Genomic DNA, 22,940 nt, shown 5'->3' on the forward strand with positions numbered 1-22,940 from the left:
GCTTCCAATTTGGGACTGGGCACAAAATAAAGATGACTTCTACTTGCCTACTGGAAAGCAGGGTATGATCATGTGGTAAGTTTCCCCAAGAAGATATGTCAGCAGCATATGAAAACTTCAAGATATGTTCTATAAAAGGGGAGGAGAGCTTTTATGCTTCCCCTGTAAGAATGACAGAGTGCTTTTATCTTTCCTTTTAAAAAGAAAGAGGTGTCATTAGCCTCCCCCTTTTTCCTCCTTCCTCTGGCTAGAATATGCACATAGCTAAGTTAGCAGTGCCAACCAGGATCATAAGGTGACCTTGGGAATGTGAGTCACAAATGGTGGAGCATCAAATAAAAGAAGCTTGGGCCCTGTCATTGTGTCTCTCCCCACTAACCCGTGACTATCTCCAGACTTAAAAACAAGAGACCACAAGGACCGGGCACAGTGCCTGCCAGCACTTTAGGAGGCCAAGGCAAGTGGGTCAGATAAGGCCAGGAGTTCAAGACCAACCTGGCCAACGTGGCAAAACCTCCTCTCTACTAAAAATACAAAAATTAGCTGGGCATAGTGGTGCATGTCTGTAACTCCCAGCTACTTGGCTGATAAAAGAGAATCGCTTGAACCTGGGAGGCAGAGATTGCAGCGAGCCAAGATCATGCCACTGCACTCCAGCCTGGGTGACAGAGCCAGACTCTGTCTCAAAAAAAAAAAGAAAGAAAGAAAAAAAGAGAGAGAGAGATAACAAACTTCTGTCTTGGCTAAACCATTGTCATTTGGGGTTGGGGAAGGCGCAGGTTATCTGCCATTCACAGCTGATCTTAGTCTTAATATAGAAAGACTAAACTACAATAACAAAAGGAAAATACCTCCCTTTCTAGAATCCAGCTAACCAATGGAGACTCAGTACTGGAACAATTAAATGAAGCTAACCTGACAGAATGCCCTGGCTTGCCTGAAAAGCCCAGTTAAGTATGTAGTTTAGTTTTCAGTTCTAAGGGATTCTGTGATTTCATCCAAGAGACAGCAGTTTTGTACTCAAATAGTTTCTGAAAATAATGACTAATAAGACTTTAATAAATGACGGATGGATGGATGGATGGATGGGTAAATAGTGAGGAAGATACATATATATATGTTTATAAGATTTATGTACATATGTCTTCTCAAACTCCAGTATGGATTAGGATCACTTGTAAGACTTGTAAAAGACGATATATGTACATACATGTGTATATACATACAAACACACATATCAAACTATCATATAATAGTTCAAGCATGGAAGAAGGAAGTGAATATAGGGAAGACTTAAACGAGTCACTCCAAGAGTGGAAAGAGGAAGATAGAGGTACATATGACAGTCACTATTGGAGACCAAGATATTCTTCCAATTTTCTTTTAATTAAAATATACTGACAAAAATACTACAGAAGGAAGTGATGAGAAAGCTGGAAAAACTTCAAAATAAGCCAGAAAACTAGAAGTCACACACAAAATTATTTCTTTTGATAAAAAGGAGCAAGGAAAAGGTACCAAGAGTTTGAGACAAGCTAAGAACAAAGAGTTCTTAGGAATAAAAATAAAAAAGGAGACTTTCTCTAAAACTTCACAGTTTTTTTTTTAAGGAAATGGTGACACTATATACACATGCAGATAAGAAATTTAGCAATATCAAATTTCAAAACAGGTTACATGCAAAAATTTATTTTCTTAAGTCTTTTTTATTTTTTTGGTCCCTTTCTTAAATAACTCAGGATACTTTCTATGGAAACAATGATATATGAATTCCGAGGTTAACACAACAAATCCTGATTTTCATTGTATCATATTTTCCCCTGAAAAGCAACATGAAACGCTACCAATGTAAACATATCCAGTTCTAAACCTTTGAGCTTTTCTTCCCCCCAAGTTCTCAGTCCATCTGATCACAGCCCACCTTTTTTCACAATTGGACCCATTACAAATACCAAAATGGCCTCCATTAACCTCAACAGGCTTAAAATTTTCAATGTCACTTTTAATTTATATGAACACAAAGTAGTCTCATTCTCAAAAACTATATGTGCTAAATTTTACTTAGAAGCAGACACAGTGAGGAGAATTAATACAATTATATAAATTTATTTGCAATTGAATGTTTTCTTTTATTCTTTAACATTAAGCTGTAGCAAAATAAACAATAATTCAAATATGGGGGAAATTGACTGCAGGCAACAAAAAAGATACGGAATGCCATAAACAGAAATATATTGAGACTGGTGAATTGGAGGTAGCTCAATATCTGACCACTGAAAATATTTCCATTTAGCTGAAATCCCAGTGAAATCTGAGCTGGGCTGTAATAATGGGATCTGACACAGGCTACAACAAGGAATTCAGGACTCCATCAATATCTTTATGAGTAATTCAGTTTAAAATTACCAAGTAACCAAAAGAGAAAACTTGGAGAGGTTTGAAAATCAAAAGAAAATGAACACTATCAACCTGGAAGTTAATATTGTCAATCACTATGTAGATGGCAGAATTAATGCAAAAAAAGAAAATCTTTTTCTATAGTTGGCCATTCCAGACAGGTCAGCTCATCAACACCTCATAAGTGGCAGCACTGTGATAAACTACACATCTAGAGAGTCTCATATTGGCACACAATATAACACAAACAACGAAAGCTAGATAGAACGGGATTATAATCCTGAAATTCCCGAAAAGAAACTCCACCTTGATGTGTCAACGATATCATTCTGTTGAGCATACCAATCAACGTAAATTCTTATATTCTTATAAGAGTGAATGGTGCACCAAAGAATAAGGAGTCTCCTGTGTTCTAAAAGAACAGATTTAAAGGGAAGGCCCTCTTTATTGCAGGGTACCTGCAAGTGGCCCTGAATCTTTGAATAGATTACTAGAATCAGAATAATAAACTAAAGCTTCACTACTCTGAAGATCTTTTTGCCTGACAAAGCTATATGCCCCTAAAAATAAATCCAATGGAATAAAATACTTTTCTTACCTTGTCTTTTAATTTTTCCATCCAGCTTCTCACTAGGAAAAAATAAGATAACAAAATGTAAATAGCCATCTTTTAGTTATAGTTCATGGTATTAAGTTAATTTGATAAATTTAAGGGTTTTTGTATTAAATACAGTAAAAGGATTAACAGTATAACATAATGACAATAATGGTCTTATTTTTATTTCTACTTATCTAGAAATGCAACAGAGAGCACAAACATCCCACATGTCATTATTAGATAAGTGGAAAATATTTTTGTTTGCTAAATGTTTTTCTATTATTATTGAATGATTTGTGGGGAGGTGTGGGCAAAGAGAAAATCTTCTTTAAAGTATCAAGTTCATTTATTCTCTGACATCTTTTCTTTGGCTTCACTCCTCATCTTTCTCAGTTTGTGAGCTCAGTGGGAATGCTGCACTTGAATCAATATTAGAGGGCAGAGATTAAGGTAGGAAGAGAAAATAGGCAAGCCCAGGCTGCCCAGAGCTGGCTCCAAAGAAGCATTTGCAATCATATTTACTGCATGTTCTCACTCATAGGCGGTTGAACAATGAGAACACATGGACACAGGGAGGAGAGCATCACACACTGGTGTCTGTTGTGGGGGACTAGGGGAGAGACAGTGGGGGGTAAGGAGTTGGGGAGGGATAACATGGGGAGAAATGCCAGATATAAGTGATGGGGGGATGGAGGCAGCAAACCACATTGCCATGTATGTACCTATGCAACAATCCTGCATGTTCTGCACATGTACCCCAGAACCTAAAGTGCAATTATATATATATATATATATATATATATGAAAAGAAAAAAAAGAAGCAAGGATTGAGTGAAAGGCAAGAACAAAAGTACTTCTGAAAGACATAGCTTGTGAAGTGTCCCATTCTATAGCAATACAACCACTACGAAAAATAAAAGCAATGACCAAGTAATGTTTATAAAGCCAACTGAGAAAGACTCATCAACTATGAAATTGTACATAGACCACAGTTACAGCCATTTGGAAATACAAAAATAAGCCAAGAGTAGAAGGAAGCATCAATTTCATTTTTGAAATACGCGTTAGAATGGCCATGTTAAGGTTGGTTTGAGGTTGTTGGTGGCTTTTCTTATCCTTAATTACCTTTCAAAGTCATAATAATGTTTCAACATCGAATGATTTACTTTTAAAAGCATCCGAAAGGAGGAAACAAGAAAAATACATTCCCATTTTACCTTTATTATCAAACAAAGAAATAAGTGTAAAAATCAAAAAACCTTTAAGATTTCCTGAAATTTTCTCTACTTTTCAGAAGCTTCAACAGATAGGAAGGAAGGAAACAGAGTGGAAAACTTTTCTTATGAAGAGTCAGATAATAAATATCAGGTTTTGCAGAGTGTCTAGTCTCTGTCACAACTACTCAACTCTGCTCTTATGTAACACAAAAGTGGCCATAGACGATACATAAATAAATAGGTTCAGCTATGCTCCAATAAACTTTATTTATGGATACTAAAATTTGAATTTCATGTAATCTTCAAATGTCATAAATATTTTCTTTTAATTTTTTCAATTCTATTAACATGTAAAGAGCATTCTTTGCTCAGGGGCCATATAAAACCAAGCAGCAGACCGCATATGGGCCATGGACTATAGTTTGCTGACCCCTGGCATAGATACACTTTAACCAAGAAGTCAGTGCCTCCATTTACAATATGATTCTAGTAATAATATACCTGAAAATACTGATGATGGCTAGCGTGCACACAGCTCCACCCCTTACAAAGCATGCCACATGTATTGCATCACTTGATCAGCAAACCAGTGACAAACATGAGAGTCTGGTCAGATCATGCTCAGGGAAAAGATGAGGAAACTGGGGCTCAAGAGAAGCCAAGAGACTTGTTCATGGTTAACCAGTGAGTAAAGAGTCACTGGGTCCGGGCACAGTGGCTCACACCTGTAATCCCAGCACTTTGGGAGGCTGAGACAGATGGAGTTCGAGCAGCCTGGCCAACATGGTGAAACCTTGTCTCTACTAAAAATACAAAAAAAAAAAATTAGCCAGGTATGGTGGCAGACATCTGTAATTCCAGCTCCTCAGGAGGCTAAGGTAGGAGAATCACTTGAACTCGGAGACAAGATCACACCACTGCACTCCAGCCTCAGCAACAGAGCAAGACTCCGTCTCAAAAAAAGAAAGAAAGAAAGAAAGTCATTGGAACTCAAACCTGATTTTAAAACCCAGGAGTAAGACTTTCAAACTACCAATTTCTTTTGGTGATAACTACCACTCTTCTGCTCCTTCAGGTTGAAAATGTGAAGATACTTTCGGCCCTTCTACCTCCCTCAGGTCCTGGCTTTGATCTCCCACGTAGAGCCCTTGTCAAGACCTCTCTCTTGTCCTTCCCTCCTAGCTCCCTCTGTCTCAAAGGGATTCAGACAAAGATAGTGGTGATCAATCAGGATAAGAGCAGGGTCATGGGAGATCAGAAGAAGAAAATCTAGAAACCTCAAGAATAAGGCCAGGGGTTAGTGATTCTCAGAATGGTTCCATTGAGAAGGGAGATCCACCACTTATTCACTGAGTGAATTTGGAGGAACTCTGGACCCACAGCTTCCTTATGTAGAGAGGCAGCAACACCTGTCTTCCAAGATTGTTGTGAAGATTAGAAATAACACATGCCAAGTGTTTAGTACAGAAATCTAGGGCAGGAGGGGAAGAAGAAAGTTAAGTAAAATATGAGTATTTTGTTAATATGTCTCACTTAAGCCTGTGACGTATAAATTGAAGCAAGATAATGTTTCCAATTCATTCATTCATTCAACAAATATTTATTATGTACATTGTGTTTGATCAGGCGTTGTGCTCTAAAGTGGGTCAGTAGAAGTGATGCGAACTAATTTCAGTGAGAAAGGGGTTAGGCCACCAAGTTTATGATGAGAAGTGGATGACAAGCAGCAATGTAGGGACCGAAAGAGTGAGGAACAGAGCAGGAAAGCCAGTTGCTAGAGTGCAAGGCAGAACCCACCAACCTTTGAAGCAAGACGCTTGCAATCAGACACTCAGTTGGGTATTACACAATAAATAGAGCAAAACAAAAGAGAGGTGGAGGCAGGAATGTTAATATGAGCACCTAGTGGAGGAGGCAAGATGGGGCAGGATAGGGATAGCCTGGAGAAGAGGAAAAGGAGCCAAACCCAACCCACAGTCCAAGGCACTGATTGGCTTGTGTACTGGAGGAAACTCATTGCCAAGAGAAGCATTTTTAACTTAGACTTTATCAAGCCAGGCTTCACTGGTAAACTGTCCACATCTTAGGTTCTTAAATTTCAGAGAGTCCTACTTTGGATGATTATCTAATGAAGTAATTCCCCACTGAAGGCAAGAAAGTGCATCAGTGCAAGATCTTTACATGCGCACAGATATCTGAAGGAGTATGTTCTATTGATCCAGTTCAATAATTCATAATACAGAGGGAGAAAGCCAGGCAAAATATTATTGGCTGGTGAGAGAAGAGAGTAAGTACTCTGGTGGGCATAGGTCTAAAAAGGTAGAGGAAACACTATTCTTAGACTGCGTGAGCTTGACAATGTTTCCCCAGCTAAGAACATGATACCCCAGAGGGCCATGCCTTGTGCTCCTCAGGTATCTGCCAGGGTCCTCCACATACTATTGGACACTCGGGTGCTTAATAAGTATATGTCCTTCTTTCAGAAAATATTTATTTTTTTAAGTGAGTTCACAGTCTTTGAATAAGCATGATTCTCATTCATGAAGATCCTGTGAACAGTTTTTGGTAAAACAATCAAGTTGAAATAAATATAAATTTTAGGCAATGAACATTTTAAAACTTAAGGAATAGAAAATGATAAGAGAATGCAATGCAATAAGAAAGAAAATCATAAAGAAATATTTTTAGTTAAAAAAAAAAGATGATGGCCAGACACACTGGCACACGCCTGTAATCCCAGCACTTTGGGAGGCCAAGATGGGCAGATTACTTGAGACCAGTCTGGGCAACACAGTGAGACTCCTGTCTCCTCAAAAATAATTAAAATTAAAATTTTTTTAAAAATTAAAGATGGTTATTTATAAACAGGAAATCTGACAAGTGTAATTTTTTTAAAAATAGAGAAACATCACAGTAATTAAATAAATATGAATAGATACAGCTTTTCAGAGGTATGGAGGTGGAAGGGAGATTTGCAATGAATATCAAAAGCTTTATTAATGTTAAAATGTTTTATATAAAGCTCCAGTTATAGAAGACATGTATCTTAAACAATTAACCATAAATATGCACAAAAATTTTGTTTAAATCATGTTCACAACATATTTATAATAGAAAGGAGCATATAAACAATATTAATATCCAACAAGGTAGGATTGGTTTAAATACTCAAGGGAAAACAAAACCTTAGGATATGTCTACAAGTACAGTATTATATGAAAACAAAATTATTTTTTAAATACTTAATGGCAAGATGTTGTTGCAAAGGAAAATATAGTGTAGTATAATGTGAGCCCAAGTTTGTAGATAAAAAATATTATGTGTAAAATTTGAACAATGCACATCAAAAATGTTAACTGAATTAATCATTTCAGCTGACTGATTAATTGGGTGGTAGAATTATGAGTGATTTTTCTTTTATTCTCTATATTTTTAGGATTTAGTAAATCACAATTTCTCACTACTTTTAAATTAAGAAAAAAACACATTTTACAACAAAACCCGCAAAATTCCACAAACTTTTGCAAATTAAAGTTAATAGTAGATTGCTGATAGTGAATACAAGAAGTTAGAGCCTTTCCACTTGGCTCACAGCTCAGCCTACAGCTACAGATTCTCTCTAATCCCACTGTTTGGTTATCGTTCTTGAAATTTTATTTAATGCAAATCTGAGAGCACAGTGCTACAATAAGGCCTCTGGTCTCCTTCCAGTAGAGAGAGAGGTACACAGAAAAGTAGGCATTAATAAAGCTCATATACAACAAGCCCACAGCTAACATTATACTCAACGATGAAAGGTTTAGGGCTTTTCCTCTAAGATCAGTAACAAGACAAGGATGCCCACTCTTGCCACTTACATTCAACTTTGTAGTGAAGTCCTGGCCACAGCAACTAGGTAGGAGAACAAAATAAAAGCCATCCAAATTATAAAGGAAGAACTGTGGCCAGGCACAGTGGCTCACACCTGTAATCCCAGCACTTCAGGAGGCTGAGGCGGATGGATCACTTGAGCCTAGGAATTCAAAACCAGCCTGGGCAACAGGGAAAAACCTTGTCTCTACAAAAAATACAAAAATTAGCCGGGTGTGGTGGCACACTTGTAGTTCCAGTTACTCAGGAGACTGAGGTGAAAGGATTGCTTGAGCCCAGGAGGGTGAGGCTGCAGTGAGCTGTGTTCATGCCATTGCACTCCAGCCTCAACAACAGAGAAAGACCCTGTCTCAAAAACAAGAACTTAAATTGTCCTTGTTTACAGATAACATAATCTTATTTATATAAAAATATAAAACTAAAAACTCCACCAAAAAATGGTTAGAAGTTATAAACAGATTCAGTAAAGTTGCAGGATACAAAATCAGCACGCAAAACTCGAGTTTATATATCCTACCAACAAATTATCTAAAACAGAAATCAAGAAAACAATTCCAGGCCGGGCGCGGTGGCTCACGCCTGTAATCCCAGCACTTTGGGAGGCCGAGGCGGGTGGATCACGAGGTCAAGAGATCGAGACCATCCTGGTCAACATGGTGAAACCCCGTCTCTACTAAAAATACAAAAAATTAGCTGGGCATGGTGGCGCGTGCCTGTAATCCCAGCTACTCAGGAGGCTGAGGCAGGAGAATTGCCTGAACCCAGGAGGCGGAGGTTGCTGTGAGCCAAGATCGCGCCATTGCACTCCAGCCTGGGTAACAAGAGCGAAACTTCATCTCAAAAAAAAAAAAAAAAGAAAGAAAACAATTCCATTCACAATAGCTACAAAAAAATACTTAGGTATAAATTTAACCAAGGAGTTGAAAGACCTGTTCACTAAAATCTATGAAACACTGATAAAAGAAATTGAAGAAGATGTAAATAAATGGAAAGATTCCCCGTGTTCACAGACTAGGATAATAATATTGTTTAAATGTCCATACAATCTAAAACCATCTACAAATTCAATGCAATTTTTATCAAAATCCCAATGACATTTTTCACAAAAGGAGAGAAAACAATCTTAAAATGTGTATAGAACCACAAAAGACCACAAAATAGCCAAAGCAATCTTGAACAACAACAACAAAAAGCTGGAGGCATCAAAGTACCTAACTTCAAAATATATTGCATAATCAAAGCAGCATGTCATTGGCAAAAAAACAGATAGACAGACCAATGGAACAGACTTGAGAGCCCAGAAATAAATTCATGCATTTACCATCAATTGATTTTCAACAAAGGTACTAAGAACACACACTGGGGTAGTCTCTTTAATAAATTGTGTTGTGAAAGCTGGATATCCACATGTAGAGCCTCATCTTACACCATACACAAAAATCAACTCAAAATGAATTAAAAACTTAAATGTAAGACCTGAAATCATAAATCTACTAGAAGAAAATACAGGGGAAAGCTTTATGACATTGGACATCACTCTAAAAGCACAGGAAACAAAAACAAAAAAGACAACTGAGATTTCATCAAACCAAAAAAGCTTCCACATAGTCAGGGAAACGACCAACAGAGTGAAAAGACAAGCTATAGAATGGGAAAAAATATTTGCAAACTATATATCTGATAAGGGGTTAATACTTAAACTATATAATGAACTCATACAACTGAATAGCAAGAAAACAAATATGGGGGAATGACTGAATAGACATTTCTCAAAAAAAGACATACAAATGGCCAAAAAGTACATTAAAAATGTTCAACATTACTAATTATCAGAGATATGTAAATTAAATGTACAAGAGATATCAATTCACACCTATTAGAAAGGCTATTATCAAAAGACAAAAGATAACAAAGTTTGGCAAGAATGTTTAGAAAAGGAAATCCTTGCACCCATTGGTGGGAATGTAAATTAGTATAGCCATTATGGAAAGCAGTATAGAAATTCCTCAAAAAATTAGAATAGAACTACCATGAGATCCCGCAATCCCACTACCGGGTACAATTCAAAGGAAATGAAATCAGTATGTTGAAGAGGTATCTGCACTCTCATGCAGCACTATTCACTGCAGCACTAATCACAATACTCAAGATACTGAATCAACTTAAGTGCCTGCTAAGACATGAATAAAGAAAATGTGGTCATATATATATACACATACACATAGTGGAATAATATTCAGCCACAAAAAAGAATAAATCTTATCATTTGCAGCAACATGGATGAGCCTGGAGGACATTATGTTAAGTAAAATAAGCTAGGCACAGAAAGACACATATCACACGATCTCACTTATACATGGAATGGGAAAAAGTATAACTCACAGAAGCAGAGAATGGTGGTTACCAGGTGTAGGAGGAGGACACCTTGGAGAGATATTGGTCAAAGGATACAAAATTTCAATTAGATAGGAGGAATAAGTTCAAGAGATCTATTGTACAACACATAACTATCATTAATAGCAATGTATTGTATTCTTGAAAATTGCTAAGAGTGTAGATTTTAAGTGTTCTTGCCACAAAAATGCTAAGTATGTGAGGAAAGACTAAGCATGTTATTAGCTTGATTTAGCCTTTCTACAATGTATACATATTTCAAAACATCTTGTTGTTTTGAATTTCAATTGTCATGTTGATAAATATATAGAATTTTAATTTGTCAATTTAAAATTAATTTTTTATTAAAAAGTAGGCATGGATTATTAAAAAGATCCTCTCTAATGTTCGCCAGCGCCCTCTTGTGTGTATGAGTCCCAGGTGTAGCAACTTGCATTCTCCTAGCTTTTCTGCTGAACATAAAAGGGTGAGAAGAGCAAAGAAGCTGCAGATAAAACAACATTTCCATGGAGCCTACCAATTCCAAGTCTGATTGGTTTTAATAGGCTGTGGCTGAAAAGTATCCTAAACTGTTTATTTAGAGGGGTATTTTTAATTTTCATTTATTTCCAGTAACAAAGTTTTATGGACTATATTTATCCCAGATAGACGCATAAATTCCCTTTTACTAAAGGTGAAGGGATGGGAACCAGAAGAGATCCAGGATTTGTCTGAGATAATAATTAAGATTTTTGAACACCTCACAAAAATTTTGCAAGGTAGATATTATTGTCCCCTATTTTACAGATGAAGAAAATGAAGCTTATGTAAAGTGCTCAGAGCTAATCTGGAATTGGAACTCAGACCTTTATGGCTCTAAAACCTGTTCGGTATACCCATGGGGCATTCAGGGGAGGGGTGAGGACAGGTGGGCCAAGGACACGTTATCACAGCCCAAGGGGCTTTCCTGGGTTCTGGAGATGGGGCAGACCCAAGCTGGGGGGCTGTGTCTATTAGCTCACCTGGTATTCCAACTCCCTTACCTTCTCCTCCCTGTTCCCTCTCTCTGACAAATCTGCTTCTCTTTCTCCTTCTATGTGTGTCTCCCTCTGTCTCTGTCTCTCACTGTGTCTCTGCATATCACACTGTGATTTGTGTCTGTCTGTCCTTTCTCTCCCTCCCCTTGTCTCTTTCTCTCTGACTCTGTGTCTGGGTGTCAGCCTGGTCCTGTTGCTCTACGTATCTTTCTCTCCCTATCTCCCTCCTCCTGTCTGTGGTGTGTGTGGAGTGGGGGAAGTCTCTTTGTATATGTATTTCTCATTTAGAGGAAATAAACTGGATCTCTTAGTTCCATGGTCACCAAGGACTTTTCCGACTCAGTCCTGTGTGCCAGGGTAGCAGCATCCTTAGCTTTCCATTGGCCAACAGCCAACTAATGGCAGAAATCTTAGGGTGAACCTTAAAACTCAGAATGAGTGATGCTGGAGAGAGAATGATTTATTATAAGGTGTTGGCTCATGTGATAATGAAAACTGAGACTTTCCAAAATCTACTGTCTGTAAACTGAAGACCGAGGAGAGCAGCCTGAGTTCAAAGGCCTGAGAGCCAGGAAAGCTGATGTAGTCCAAAAGCCTGCAGGCTCAAAACCCGGGAAGAGCTGGTGTTTCATACCTGAAGGCAGAGGGAAAAAACAATGTCTCAGCTTTTCAGGCTGTCAGGTAGGAAGAATTGCCCCCTTATCACAGGGCAGTTGGACTTATTGTTCTATTTAGGCCTTCAATGGATTGGATGAAGCCCACCCACACTGGGAGGGTATTTACCCTGTCTACAAACTTAAATGTGATATGGTTTGGCTGTGTCCTCACCCAAGTTTCATCTTGAATTGTAACTGCCATCATCCTCACGTGTTGTAGCAGGAATCCAGTGGGAGATAATTAAATCATGGGGTGGGTTTTTTCCATGCTGTTCTCATGACAGTGAATAAGTCTCATGAGATCTGATGGTTTTATAAAAGGCCATTCCTCTGCACACACTCTCTTGCCTCCTGCCATGTAAGACGTGCCTTTGCTCCTCCTTAACCTTCCACCATGATTGTGAGGCCTCCCCAGTCATGTGGAACTGCAAGTCCATTAAACCTCTTTTTCTTTATAAGTTACTCAGTCTTGGGTATTTCTTCATAGCAGTATAAAAATGGACAATACAAAATGTTAATATTATCCAGAAACACCCTCACAAACACAACCAATAAAATGTTTGATCAAATGCCTGGGCACCCATGGTCCAGTCAAGTTGACACATAAAATCATCCATCACAGAGTGAGACTAGAGGTCAAGATCATAATCCTGGTTCCCCAACATTTAAAGGCCAGCCAGAGGAGAAAAGTCCAGGAGAAGAGACAGGAAGGGAATGGTGAGAGAGGCTCAGAAACATGGACTCCTCATATAAAACAACCCAGAAGAGCTCATTTCAAGAGTTTGTGAGGCCATTTTCACATTTAATTGATCAAACAAATCCTTTGTTCTGATTCAGCTAAGTCCATTGTGTTCCACCCACATTCCCTGGCCCACTGCAGAAGTGTCCTGCAGATTGCTTTCATCCATGCAGGCTTGAGGATCAGAGCCTGAGGTGTCCCCTAGCCACAGAGCCTGCGGGAGACTGGCCAGAAACACAGAGGAGATATCACCCTAGGAGCCATCAGTAACCAAGAAAGGATGCAAGTATATTAATACACTGGTATAGTATAGTAATTTCCTAAAGCTACTATAACAATACCACAAACATAGTGGAATAAAGCAACACACATTTGTTATCTTATATTTCTAGAGGTGGAAAGGCCAAAAATTAGACTCATGCCCTAAAGTCAAGGTGTCAACATGGTTAGTTCCTTTTAGAAGCTCTAGGAGATAAACTATTTCCTTGCCTTTTCCAGCTCCTAGAATCCACATACATTTCTTGGCTCATGGCCTATTCCTCCATCTTCAAAGTTAACAGCATAACATCTTCAACTCTCTCTCTCTCTTTCTTTCTCTCTCTCTCTCTCTTTCTCTCTTTCTCTCTCTGTCCCCCTGCCCAGTCCTCCAAGCCCTGCCTCCCACTGTCATATTTTCTTCTCTGACTCCAACCCTTCTAATTTTCTCTCAGAAAGACCATTGTGACAATCTCCCCATCTCTAGGTCCTTAACTCAATCACATCTGTAAGTCACTCTTGCCATGTAAGGTATCCTCATGTTCCAGGGATTAAGAGGTAGACATCTTTTGGAGGAGCCATTATTCTGCCTCATTACATCAGGTAAATCCTTCAGTTTTCCTCATTCCTGACATGTGTTCTATACAGCTTCCCAGAGAATCCCCAAGGCACACCAGCAATAATCCACTAATTAGCATCTCCTCTACTGGCTTTCCACCCTCCCCACCTCACTTCCTCACTCCCTCTACATAATTCCTGGGATCACCTCCCAAATAAACTCCTTATACCCAATCCTGTCACAGGATCTACTTTTAGGGAGAACCCAAACTAAGACACTAGTCTAATTCAGTCACCATATAGGCAAGTTGGCTCTTTACCATACCAATTTCATTCATTTTGTACATTAAAATCAACCACTGGCATACCTTCAAGATATTGCAGGTTCAGTTCCAGACCACCATTATAAAGCAAATGCTGCAATAAAACATGTCATACAAATTTTTGTTTCCCAGTAACTGTAAAAGTTATATTTGCACTATAATATAGTCTATTAAGTGTGCAATAGCATTATGTCTAAATAAACACTTCCATACTTTATCTAAAAATACTTTATTACCAAAAAATGCTAATGATCGTCGGAGCCTTCACAGAATATTTTTGCCAGATGGAGGGTCTTCCTCAATGCTGATGGCTGCTGATTGATCAGGGTGGTAGTTGCTGAAGGCTTGGATAGCTGTGTCAATTTCTTAGAATAAAACAACAGTGAGGTTTGCTGCATTGAATAATGAGTCCTTTTTTTTTTTTTTCAGAAGGAGTTTTGCTCTTGTTGCTCAGGCTGGAGTGCAGTGGCATGAGCTCGGCTCACTGCAACCTCTGCCTCCCAGGTTCAAGCAATTCTCTGTCTCAGCCTCCAGAGTGCCTGGGATTATAGGCACCTGCCACCATGCCTGGCTAATTTTTGTATGTTTAGTAGAGACGGAGTTTCACCATGTTGGCCAGGCTGGTCTCGAAATCCTGGCCTCATGATCCACTTGCCTCAGCCCCCCAAACTGCTGGAATTACAGGCATGAGCCACTATGTGTGGCCAAGTCTTCATTTTATGAAGGATTTCTCTATATATGCAATACTGTTTGAGAGCATTTTACCCAGAGTAGAAACTCTTTCAAAACTGGAGTCTATCCTGTCAAACCCTGCCACTGCTTGGACAGCTAAGTTTGTGTAATATTCTAAATCCTTTGTTGTCATTTCAACACTGTTTACACCAGGAGTAAATTCTATCTCCAGAAACCACTTTCTTTGCTCATCCATAAGAAGCAACTTTTCATCCATTCAAATCTTATCATGAGATTGTAGCAATTCATTCACATCTTCAGGCTCCATTTATAATTCTAATTCTCTATGTCTAACACACATGCAGTTACCTTCTCCAATGAAGTCTTGAACCCCTTAAAGTCATCCACAAGGGTTAGAATCAACTTCTTCCAAACTCCTGTTAATGATATCTTGTCCTCTTCCGATGAATGATGAATGTTCTGAATGGCATCTAGAAAGACGAATCCTTTCCAGAAGATTTACAACTTAGTTTGCCCAGACCATCATGCATCATTATCTATGAGAGTTATAGCCTTATGAAGTACATTTCTTAAATAATAAGACATGAAGGTCAAAATTATTCCTTGAACCATGAATTGCAGAATGGACATTGTATTAGTAGGCATAAAAACAACATTAATCTCCTTGTACATCTCCGTCAGAGTTCTTGGGTAACCAGGTACATTGTCAATGAGCAGTAGTAATAATCTGAAAGGAATCTTTTTTTCTAAGAGTAGGTCTCAAGAGTGGGCTTAAAATATTCAGTAAAACATGCTGTAAACAGATGTGCTGTCATCCAGGCTTTGTTGTTCCATTTATAGAGCACAGGCAGAGTAGATTTATCATAATTCTTAAGGGCCATAGAATTTTAGGAAGAGCCAATGAGCACTGACTGCAACTTAAAGTCACCAGCGGCATTAGCCCCTAACAAGAGAGTCAGCCTATCTTTTGAAGCTTTGAAGCCAGGTACTGATTTCTCTCTTGCTATAAAAGTCCTAGGTAACATTTTCCAATACAAGATTGTTTCGTCTACAATGAAAACCTGTGGTTTAGTGTAGCCATTGTCATCAATGATCTTAGCTAGATCTTCTGGATAACTTGCTGCAGATTCTACTTCCCTTTGTACTTTTATATTATGGAGACAGCTTCTTTCCTTAAGCCTTATGAACCAACCTGTGCTAGCTTCCAACTTTTCTTCTGCAGCTTCCTCACTTCTCTCAGCCTTCATAGAATTGAAGAGAGTTGGGGTCTCGCTCTGGAATAGACTTTGGTTTAAAGGAATGTTGTGGCTGATTTGATCTTCTACACAGACAACTATAATTTTTTCCACATCAGCAATAAGGTTGTTTCTCTCTCTTATCATTTGTGTGTGCACTAAAGTAGCACAATTAATTTTCTTCAAGAACTTTTCCTTTACATTCACAACACGGCTAACTGATGCAAGAAGCCTAGATTTTGGACTACCTTAGCTTTCAACATGCCTTCCCACTGAGCCTAACATTTATAGCCTTTGATTTAAAGTGAGACATGTGTGTCTCTTTCTTTCACTTGAACACTTAGAAGCTATTGTAGGGCTTTTAATTGCATTAATTTCAACATTGTTTTGTCTCAGGGAATAGAAAGGCCTAAAGAATGGGAGAGAGATGAGGGAATGGGCAGTCAGTAGAATAGTCAGAATACACACAACATTTACCAGTTAAGGATCTCACATGGATGTGGTTGGTGGCACCCCAAAATAATTATAGTAGTAACATCAATGACCACTAATCACAGATCACCATAATAGATGTAATAATAATAATAATAATAATAAAGCCTGGAATATAAAGAGAATTACCAAAACCTGACACAGAGACACAAAGTGATCACATGCTATAGGGAAAATTGCGCCAATAGACTTGTTGAGTGCAGATTGCCACAAACCCTCAATTTTTAAGAAATGCAATATCTGCAAAGTACAATAAAGTGAAGTGCAATAAAATGAAATGTGCCTGCATTAAAATGAACAGAAGAAGGCATATAAGGAAGGCAAGCAAACTGGCCAAGTTCAAGGTAGAAGCCATCCCTGTTTATCTAAATTAATTCTAACTGAAGAATTTTAGGCTACCTGAATTTATAAAATATAGCCTTCCCATACAGCATTGTATAAGACATACTTTATAGCTAAGTTCCTTATTTTTCCATTGAATTTTGAAAGAGTTTTAAATATAGTCTCTCTAATAGAAAAATTTTCAATATCGCATATTTCAAGGAGAGAAACTTGATTGTTATCTTAATCAATGAAAAAAGAAATGTATGCTCCACCTAAATAAATGAAATATCAGAGCATAGTTCTTTTTTCAAAGCATGAGTAACTAAATCTCAATTACAGTATTTCTACAGTGTCAAGAAATAAATGGAGACCAGCTCTTTTTCTTTCTTGTTATTTAACATAAGTGCTATTTCTAACCCAAGAAATGAAGTTTTTTCCAACTTACATAACACACTTAAGAATAACAAAACTTACCAAGTTTCAAGTATTATCTGCATCTTGAGTTTTTCTAGCTACAAATTATTCTCTAATGATGCTAAATTTACCTGCTTCAAAATCACACAGAAACTCTATATCTATAATAATTTTCTCTTCACATAATTACAAAACAGCAAGATTCCAATAAATAGAATGACCCACTTTTTTGTATAAGGCTAAGTGAACATTAATTGTGTATCTAAAACGAAATTAATTCTGAAAGCTCTGCACTGATATTTACAAAGAAGGATGCAAACAGCCCAGATACCCTAATCTCTACTTTCAAGTAATATTAAGAATGTCTTTAGTTAATTGCAAGTTTATGAATGATACCAGATACCTACTGGGAAGATGTAAAGAGAATGTCCTGCAATCAACTGTACATCCTGCCAAGGTTGTTTATTAGTGCTAACAATACTGGTAAGCTGTAAACCATATTGTCACCACTCATGATGGGAAGGCTGTCATGAACTTCAACCATAGGGAAATATATGATGCATAAGTGATGAAAAAAGTATCCTTCAATATGTCTTCCTTTCTCTTCCCCCAAAGGGCAGCAATAATATACAACATTACTTCCCATTATTCACCAGGGGAGAAAAAAAATTGTCTTTGCCTCCCTCTATGCCTGATCATGAGGGGAAAAAAAAAATCACTGCTCTTTACAAAAGCACCCTGAAAAGTTCTGCTGAGCACCAAGATTTCTGATCTATGATTTTACCACCCAGCAGGATCAAGTGCATGCTCACGGGACCTGAAATTCTCATTCTCACAAGATCTCTTTTTACATTTGCACTACCTGATCTTCAATCCATTGGTGAAAAAGAAACTAGTTTTGCCTTCATATTTTACTTTTAACACAAAGTATACTGTTTTCTAAAGTTCAGAATCATCAAGCTTCCAGTGCAAAGTCAAGCTTGTGTAACTTGCTCACCAGATCTGCTGAATCGAAAATTTGCTATCTTGAGATATAACTGAGGCTTTAGCAACCATAAAGCCCATCAGCTCTACCCTCAGTCCCTCCTCATTCTCAATTTTATGTAAGGTGATAAACCATTTTAGCATCAAGACAAGGTCCCCAAGCATTCCTCTCCTTTGTATAAATTTGGGGGCTTCCACTGATAAAAAGCCATGGTTTGAATATAGGGCCAAGGTAAAGAGAAGATGGCCTACCGACCAAGTGGCTCTAGTCTCCAGTTTTCCATTGGCCCTTAGCTGGAGTTTCTGACATGATTCATTTAACAGGAAGCTCCCGCCTCCCTAGTGCCTTGACTCAGCCAGCAGATAAAATCAATTAGAAGTGGAGTGGTAAATAAGTACTAAAGTGGTTTTCAAGGAAGCGCTGGGGTTTGTTTTCTAAAAGTTCCATTTACCAGTTCATAATCTTCACTCCTCACAATAATGGGCAAATACCAAGCTGCACACTCAAGAGAGATTAAGGCAAATCTTTGGTTAAGAACACCTGAGCATCGATGATTAAAGCGTAGACCATTTCAATTATGTAAAATACGTAAGTTCTGGAGATCTATTATACAGCATAGTGCCCATAGCTAATGATAATGTATTGTATACTTAAAATCTACTTTAGTAGATAAAAGGGTAGTTTTTTCTAAGTTGCAGTTTTGAGTTTTATTTAAAGAAGATATTTGTAACCCTGAGTTGGTAATGGCTAGAAGAAGATGGAATCCTCTGAAGTTTTGTTTCATTTTCTAATTTAGAACATTAATTCTATTAGTTCCTCATTCAGGGAGGACATCTTCCTTTAGTTTTTGGTATTGAGAGGCTGGTGTGGCTCTTCATGGCATCTTGAAGTCATAGTCTATCTCTGTTAAAATAAGATTATTTTTATTTTTATTTTTATTATTATTATTATTTATTTTTTTTTGAGACGGAGTTTCGCTCTTGATACCCAGGCTGGAGTGCAATGGCGCGATCTCGGCTCACTGCAACCTCCGCCTCCTGGGTTCAGGCAATTCTCCTGCCTCAGCCTCCTGAGTAGCTGGGATTACAGACACGCGCCACCGTGCCCAGCTAATTTTTTGTATTAATAGAGACGGGGTTTCACCATGTTGACCAGGATGGTCTCGATCTCTTGACCTTGTGATCCACCCGCCTCGGCCTCCCAAAGTGCTGGGATTACAGGCTTGAGCCACCGCGCCCGGCCAAGATTATTTTTAAAGGTGTACAACTTGATGTTTTGATATACGTCGATATGAGCATCACAATCAAACTAATTAACATATCTATTATCATCTACACAGTTACCTGTGCGTGTGCTGAGAAAATTTAGCTCACGTTCTATCCACTAAGAGAGTAGATGTTAAGTCTTCCTACAACAAATAATAATAATAAAGGGAACAAGAGAAAACTTTGGGAGGTGGTGGATATGTTTATGGCCTCAGTGGTGATGGTTTCAGGGGCGTATACTTGCCCCCAAACTCATCAAAAACATTAAATATACACAGCTTTTTATACATCAAAAGCATTACAGTTAATATGCTCAAAGGCAGAACTTTGCTGCCATCTAAATGAATTACTTAAAAGTTTCCTTGAGTTCTTGATCCTTAGGAAAAAAACCTAAAGGTCTTCACAGACCATTATAGGATAGCAGGTGAATAGGCCAGACTCTGTCTTTCCCCTTTTTTAATCCCTTAAGCAAGTATGTCACACACACCCGGTAGCAACTGTTCAACTATATATGAAGAAGTACAACCAATCTCAACTTCCTCATTCCTTAGTCACTGGAAACACGCTTCCATTTGGCCAGGTTCTTGAGATGCTACCCACCTGTTTGTTACATTTACTTACTTTCCCTCCTGCTGGAACATTTGTTTCCTTGTGTGATCTGTAACTCTTCATGTGAACTTATTTTTCATGGAGGGTGTTTTTCCCATAGGAATCCTGTACATCCTGAATTGCAGAAGTGTCACTACAAATGAACAATTTCTTGTTTGCTTGTGCTGAGCACACCAGGAGCTTCGCCCACCTGGAACAGGGTTGTACATTAATCTCTGAGTTGGGGATTCTTGTGTCGTGAAGGCAGGGCAGGGGCTTCATGTCTCTTATTCTCTCCCACTCAGAGCCCCAGAAACAGAGGTACTCCTTTGATGTTCCCCCGGCTTGCTGGCAAGTAACTTTTCCAGACCCCCTTTCGCTGAGGGGCAGCTTTTCCAGAGTGCTTTCTTTGTCCAGGGGTTTCCGCTCCCACTCCCTGCCTTCCATCAGCCAAGGCCATGTCTCTTGATGCCATGTTGGTGTTAAACATCCCACCATGATATTTGGTCCAGTGTCCCCGCCAGGACACCACAGCTGTAGTGCAGGCGGCCAGTGCTCAGGCTTCAAGTTGCCTCCACTGGCAACAACAGATTTCCTTCCAAGATCAGTTGGATATTTGAAAATTTTGTTGTAATGTATCCAGCACTTCTCTGTGTTTATATCAGGATGTAGAAATCCACAGTCACTCAGTTCACCGTGCTGCTGGAACCAGAAATCCAGGCTCAACTTCTAACCAGGTGTTTTTTTAATTTATTGAGGTAAAATTCACATAACATAAAATTGACCACTTAAAAGTGCGTGATTCAGTGACATTTTGCATTTTCACAATGTTATACAACCATTACTTCCATCTAGTTCTAAAATATTTTTATCACCCCTCACCACATCTAAAAAAAAAACCTAGACCAACCCTAGATTCATAAGCTGTCCCTCTCCGTTCCCCTCTCTCCCCAGTCCCTGGCAACCACTAATCCACTTTCTGTCTCTATGGACTTACCTATTCTGGACATTTCATATAAATTGAATCATACAACATATGACCTTTCAGTCTGGCTTCTTTCACTTAGCATAATATTTTTAAGGTTTATCCACATTGTAGCATTTATACAAATGGCCAATAAACACAAGAAAAAAATGCTGAACATCATTAGTCATTAGGAAAATGCAAATCAAAACCACAGGGAGGTACTACTTCACATCCACTAGGAAGGCCATAAAAAAAGAAAGAGAAACTTACAAGTGTTAGTGAGGACAAAGAGAAGTTAGAACCCTCTGTTGCTCGTGGGAAAATAAAATGATGCAGCCACTGTGGAAAAACTTCAGCTGCTCCTCAAAAAGTTAAACAAAATATTGACATGTAACCCAGCAGTTCCACTCTTAGATATATACTAACAAGAACTGAAAATGGGTCTTCAAACAAATACTTATACGCGAATGTTCATAGCAGCTACCCACAGAGGCCAAAAGGAGGAAATAACCCAAATGTCCATCAACTGATTGATGGATAAACAAAATGCGGTATAGACATACAGTGGAATCTTATTCAGCCATAAAAAGAAACAGAGTTCTGATACATTCTACCAAATGGAGTTTTGATGCACCTTGAACACATTATACTAAGTAAATGAAGACACTAAGGGAATGTGCTAAGTGATAGAGGATGGGGTAAAGAAGCTATGTGGGCCCTCCCGGAAGCTGGGTGGGTGCCACAGAGAGGGGAGAGAGTAGAACTCAGATTCCAACCACACATACTCGACCCATCCTGCCTCAGTGCCCATGTGATACTCACCTGCTGCACCCCCCGCTCCCCAGCATTACAGTCAAGCCAGCCAGACTAGATGGCCAGAAATAGGAAGTCCTCTTACTGAAACAATTTCTCACTTTAATTTTTTATTTCTCTGGAGTAATTGTAAAATGTACAGTGTCAACCCCTAGGCCAAAAATGGAGGAACAAGAAGCAAAACCATAGCTTTTTAACCATTTTCAAGTATGTAATTCTGTGGAATTAACTACCGTCTATTCATAATGCCATAATGTCATCAGCACCATCCATCCCCAGAACTTCCCATCGTGTAAAACTGAAACTCTACACCCATTTTTTAAAACTCTCCATTCTCCCTGCCCGCTAGCCCCTGGCAACCAGCATTCTGTCTCTATGAATTGAACTACCTTAGATGCTTCATATAAGTGAAATTATACAGTATTTGTCTTTGGGGGATGAGCTTATTTCACTTAGAATAATGTCTTCAAGTTTCATCCATGTCATATGTCAGAATTTCCTTTCTTTTTAAGCATGTGTCAAAATTTCCTTCGTTTTTAAGGCAGAATAATATTTCTCTATATATCGTTTATCCATACAACCATCAGGGTACCTGATGGACACTCAGGGTATCTCCACATTGTAGCTACCATAAATAATGCCACTACGAACACGGATGTACAAATACCTATTTGTGACCCTGCTTTCAATTCTTTTCTGTATATACCCGGAAGTAGAATTAGGTTTATTACTTGATATATGTTTTTATTTAGTTAGAAGGGGAATTCAGTAATGTAACCAACTTCTATTGAGTATCTAATGGGTACCAGGTACTGGGCCAGAAAATAGCTATAAAGTGTTACATATTTATGAATTAAAATGAAGAGTGCAGTTAGGCTTAAAAGGGAGGAAGAGAAATTGAATTGTATTTTTTCAGCAGACATAATTAAATCCCAAAGCTCTGAGCATCGATTAGACACTAGAAATAAAATCTGATTATCCCAGAGACTCATTTTCATACACTTTTATGAGTTGCCTAACTGTGCATGGCCCTGAATTAGCCATCAACCAAAATGGATTTGTTTTTACCCAGCAACAAACAAACCTTGAACCCATTTACAAGTTTCTTACTAAGAGGCAGCCAGAGCTTTTGTTTAATTGG

At 38.4% G+C, this 22,940-nt stretch overlaps 1 protein-coding gene across 2 annotated transcripts in view; it reads right to left on the reverse strand.

Moving 5' to 3' along the window:
• Nucleotides 1-22,940, reverse strand: part of ARMH4 (armadillo like helical domain containing 4) — a 149,533-nt gene that overhangs the window by 15,552 nt on the left and 111,041 nt on the right. For both annotated transcript variants that reach the window (XR_010338600.1, XM_021670876.2), the window contains exon 6: nucleotides 2,996-3,027. Coding sequence is in view for 1 of the 2 variants with exons in the window: in XM_021670876.2 (XP_021526551.2) it covers nucleotides 2,996-3,027 (32 nt within the window). In the remaining variant the exon portion in view is untranslated. The remainder of the gene's footprint in view (nucleotides 1-2,995; nucleotides 3,028-22,940) is intronic.

The sequence above is a fragment of the Aotus nancymaae genome, unplaced genomic scaffold (assembly GCF_030222135.1).
Source record: "Aotus nancymaae isolate 86718 unplaced genomic scaffold, 86718_ANA_hifiasm-v0.15.2.pri h1tg000062l, whole genome shotgun sequence".
In the NCBI taxonomy this organism is placed as follows: Eukaryota; Metazoa; Chordata; class Mammalia; order Primates; family Aotidae; genus Aotus; species Aotus nancymaae.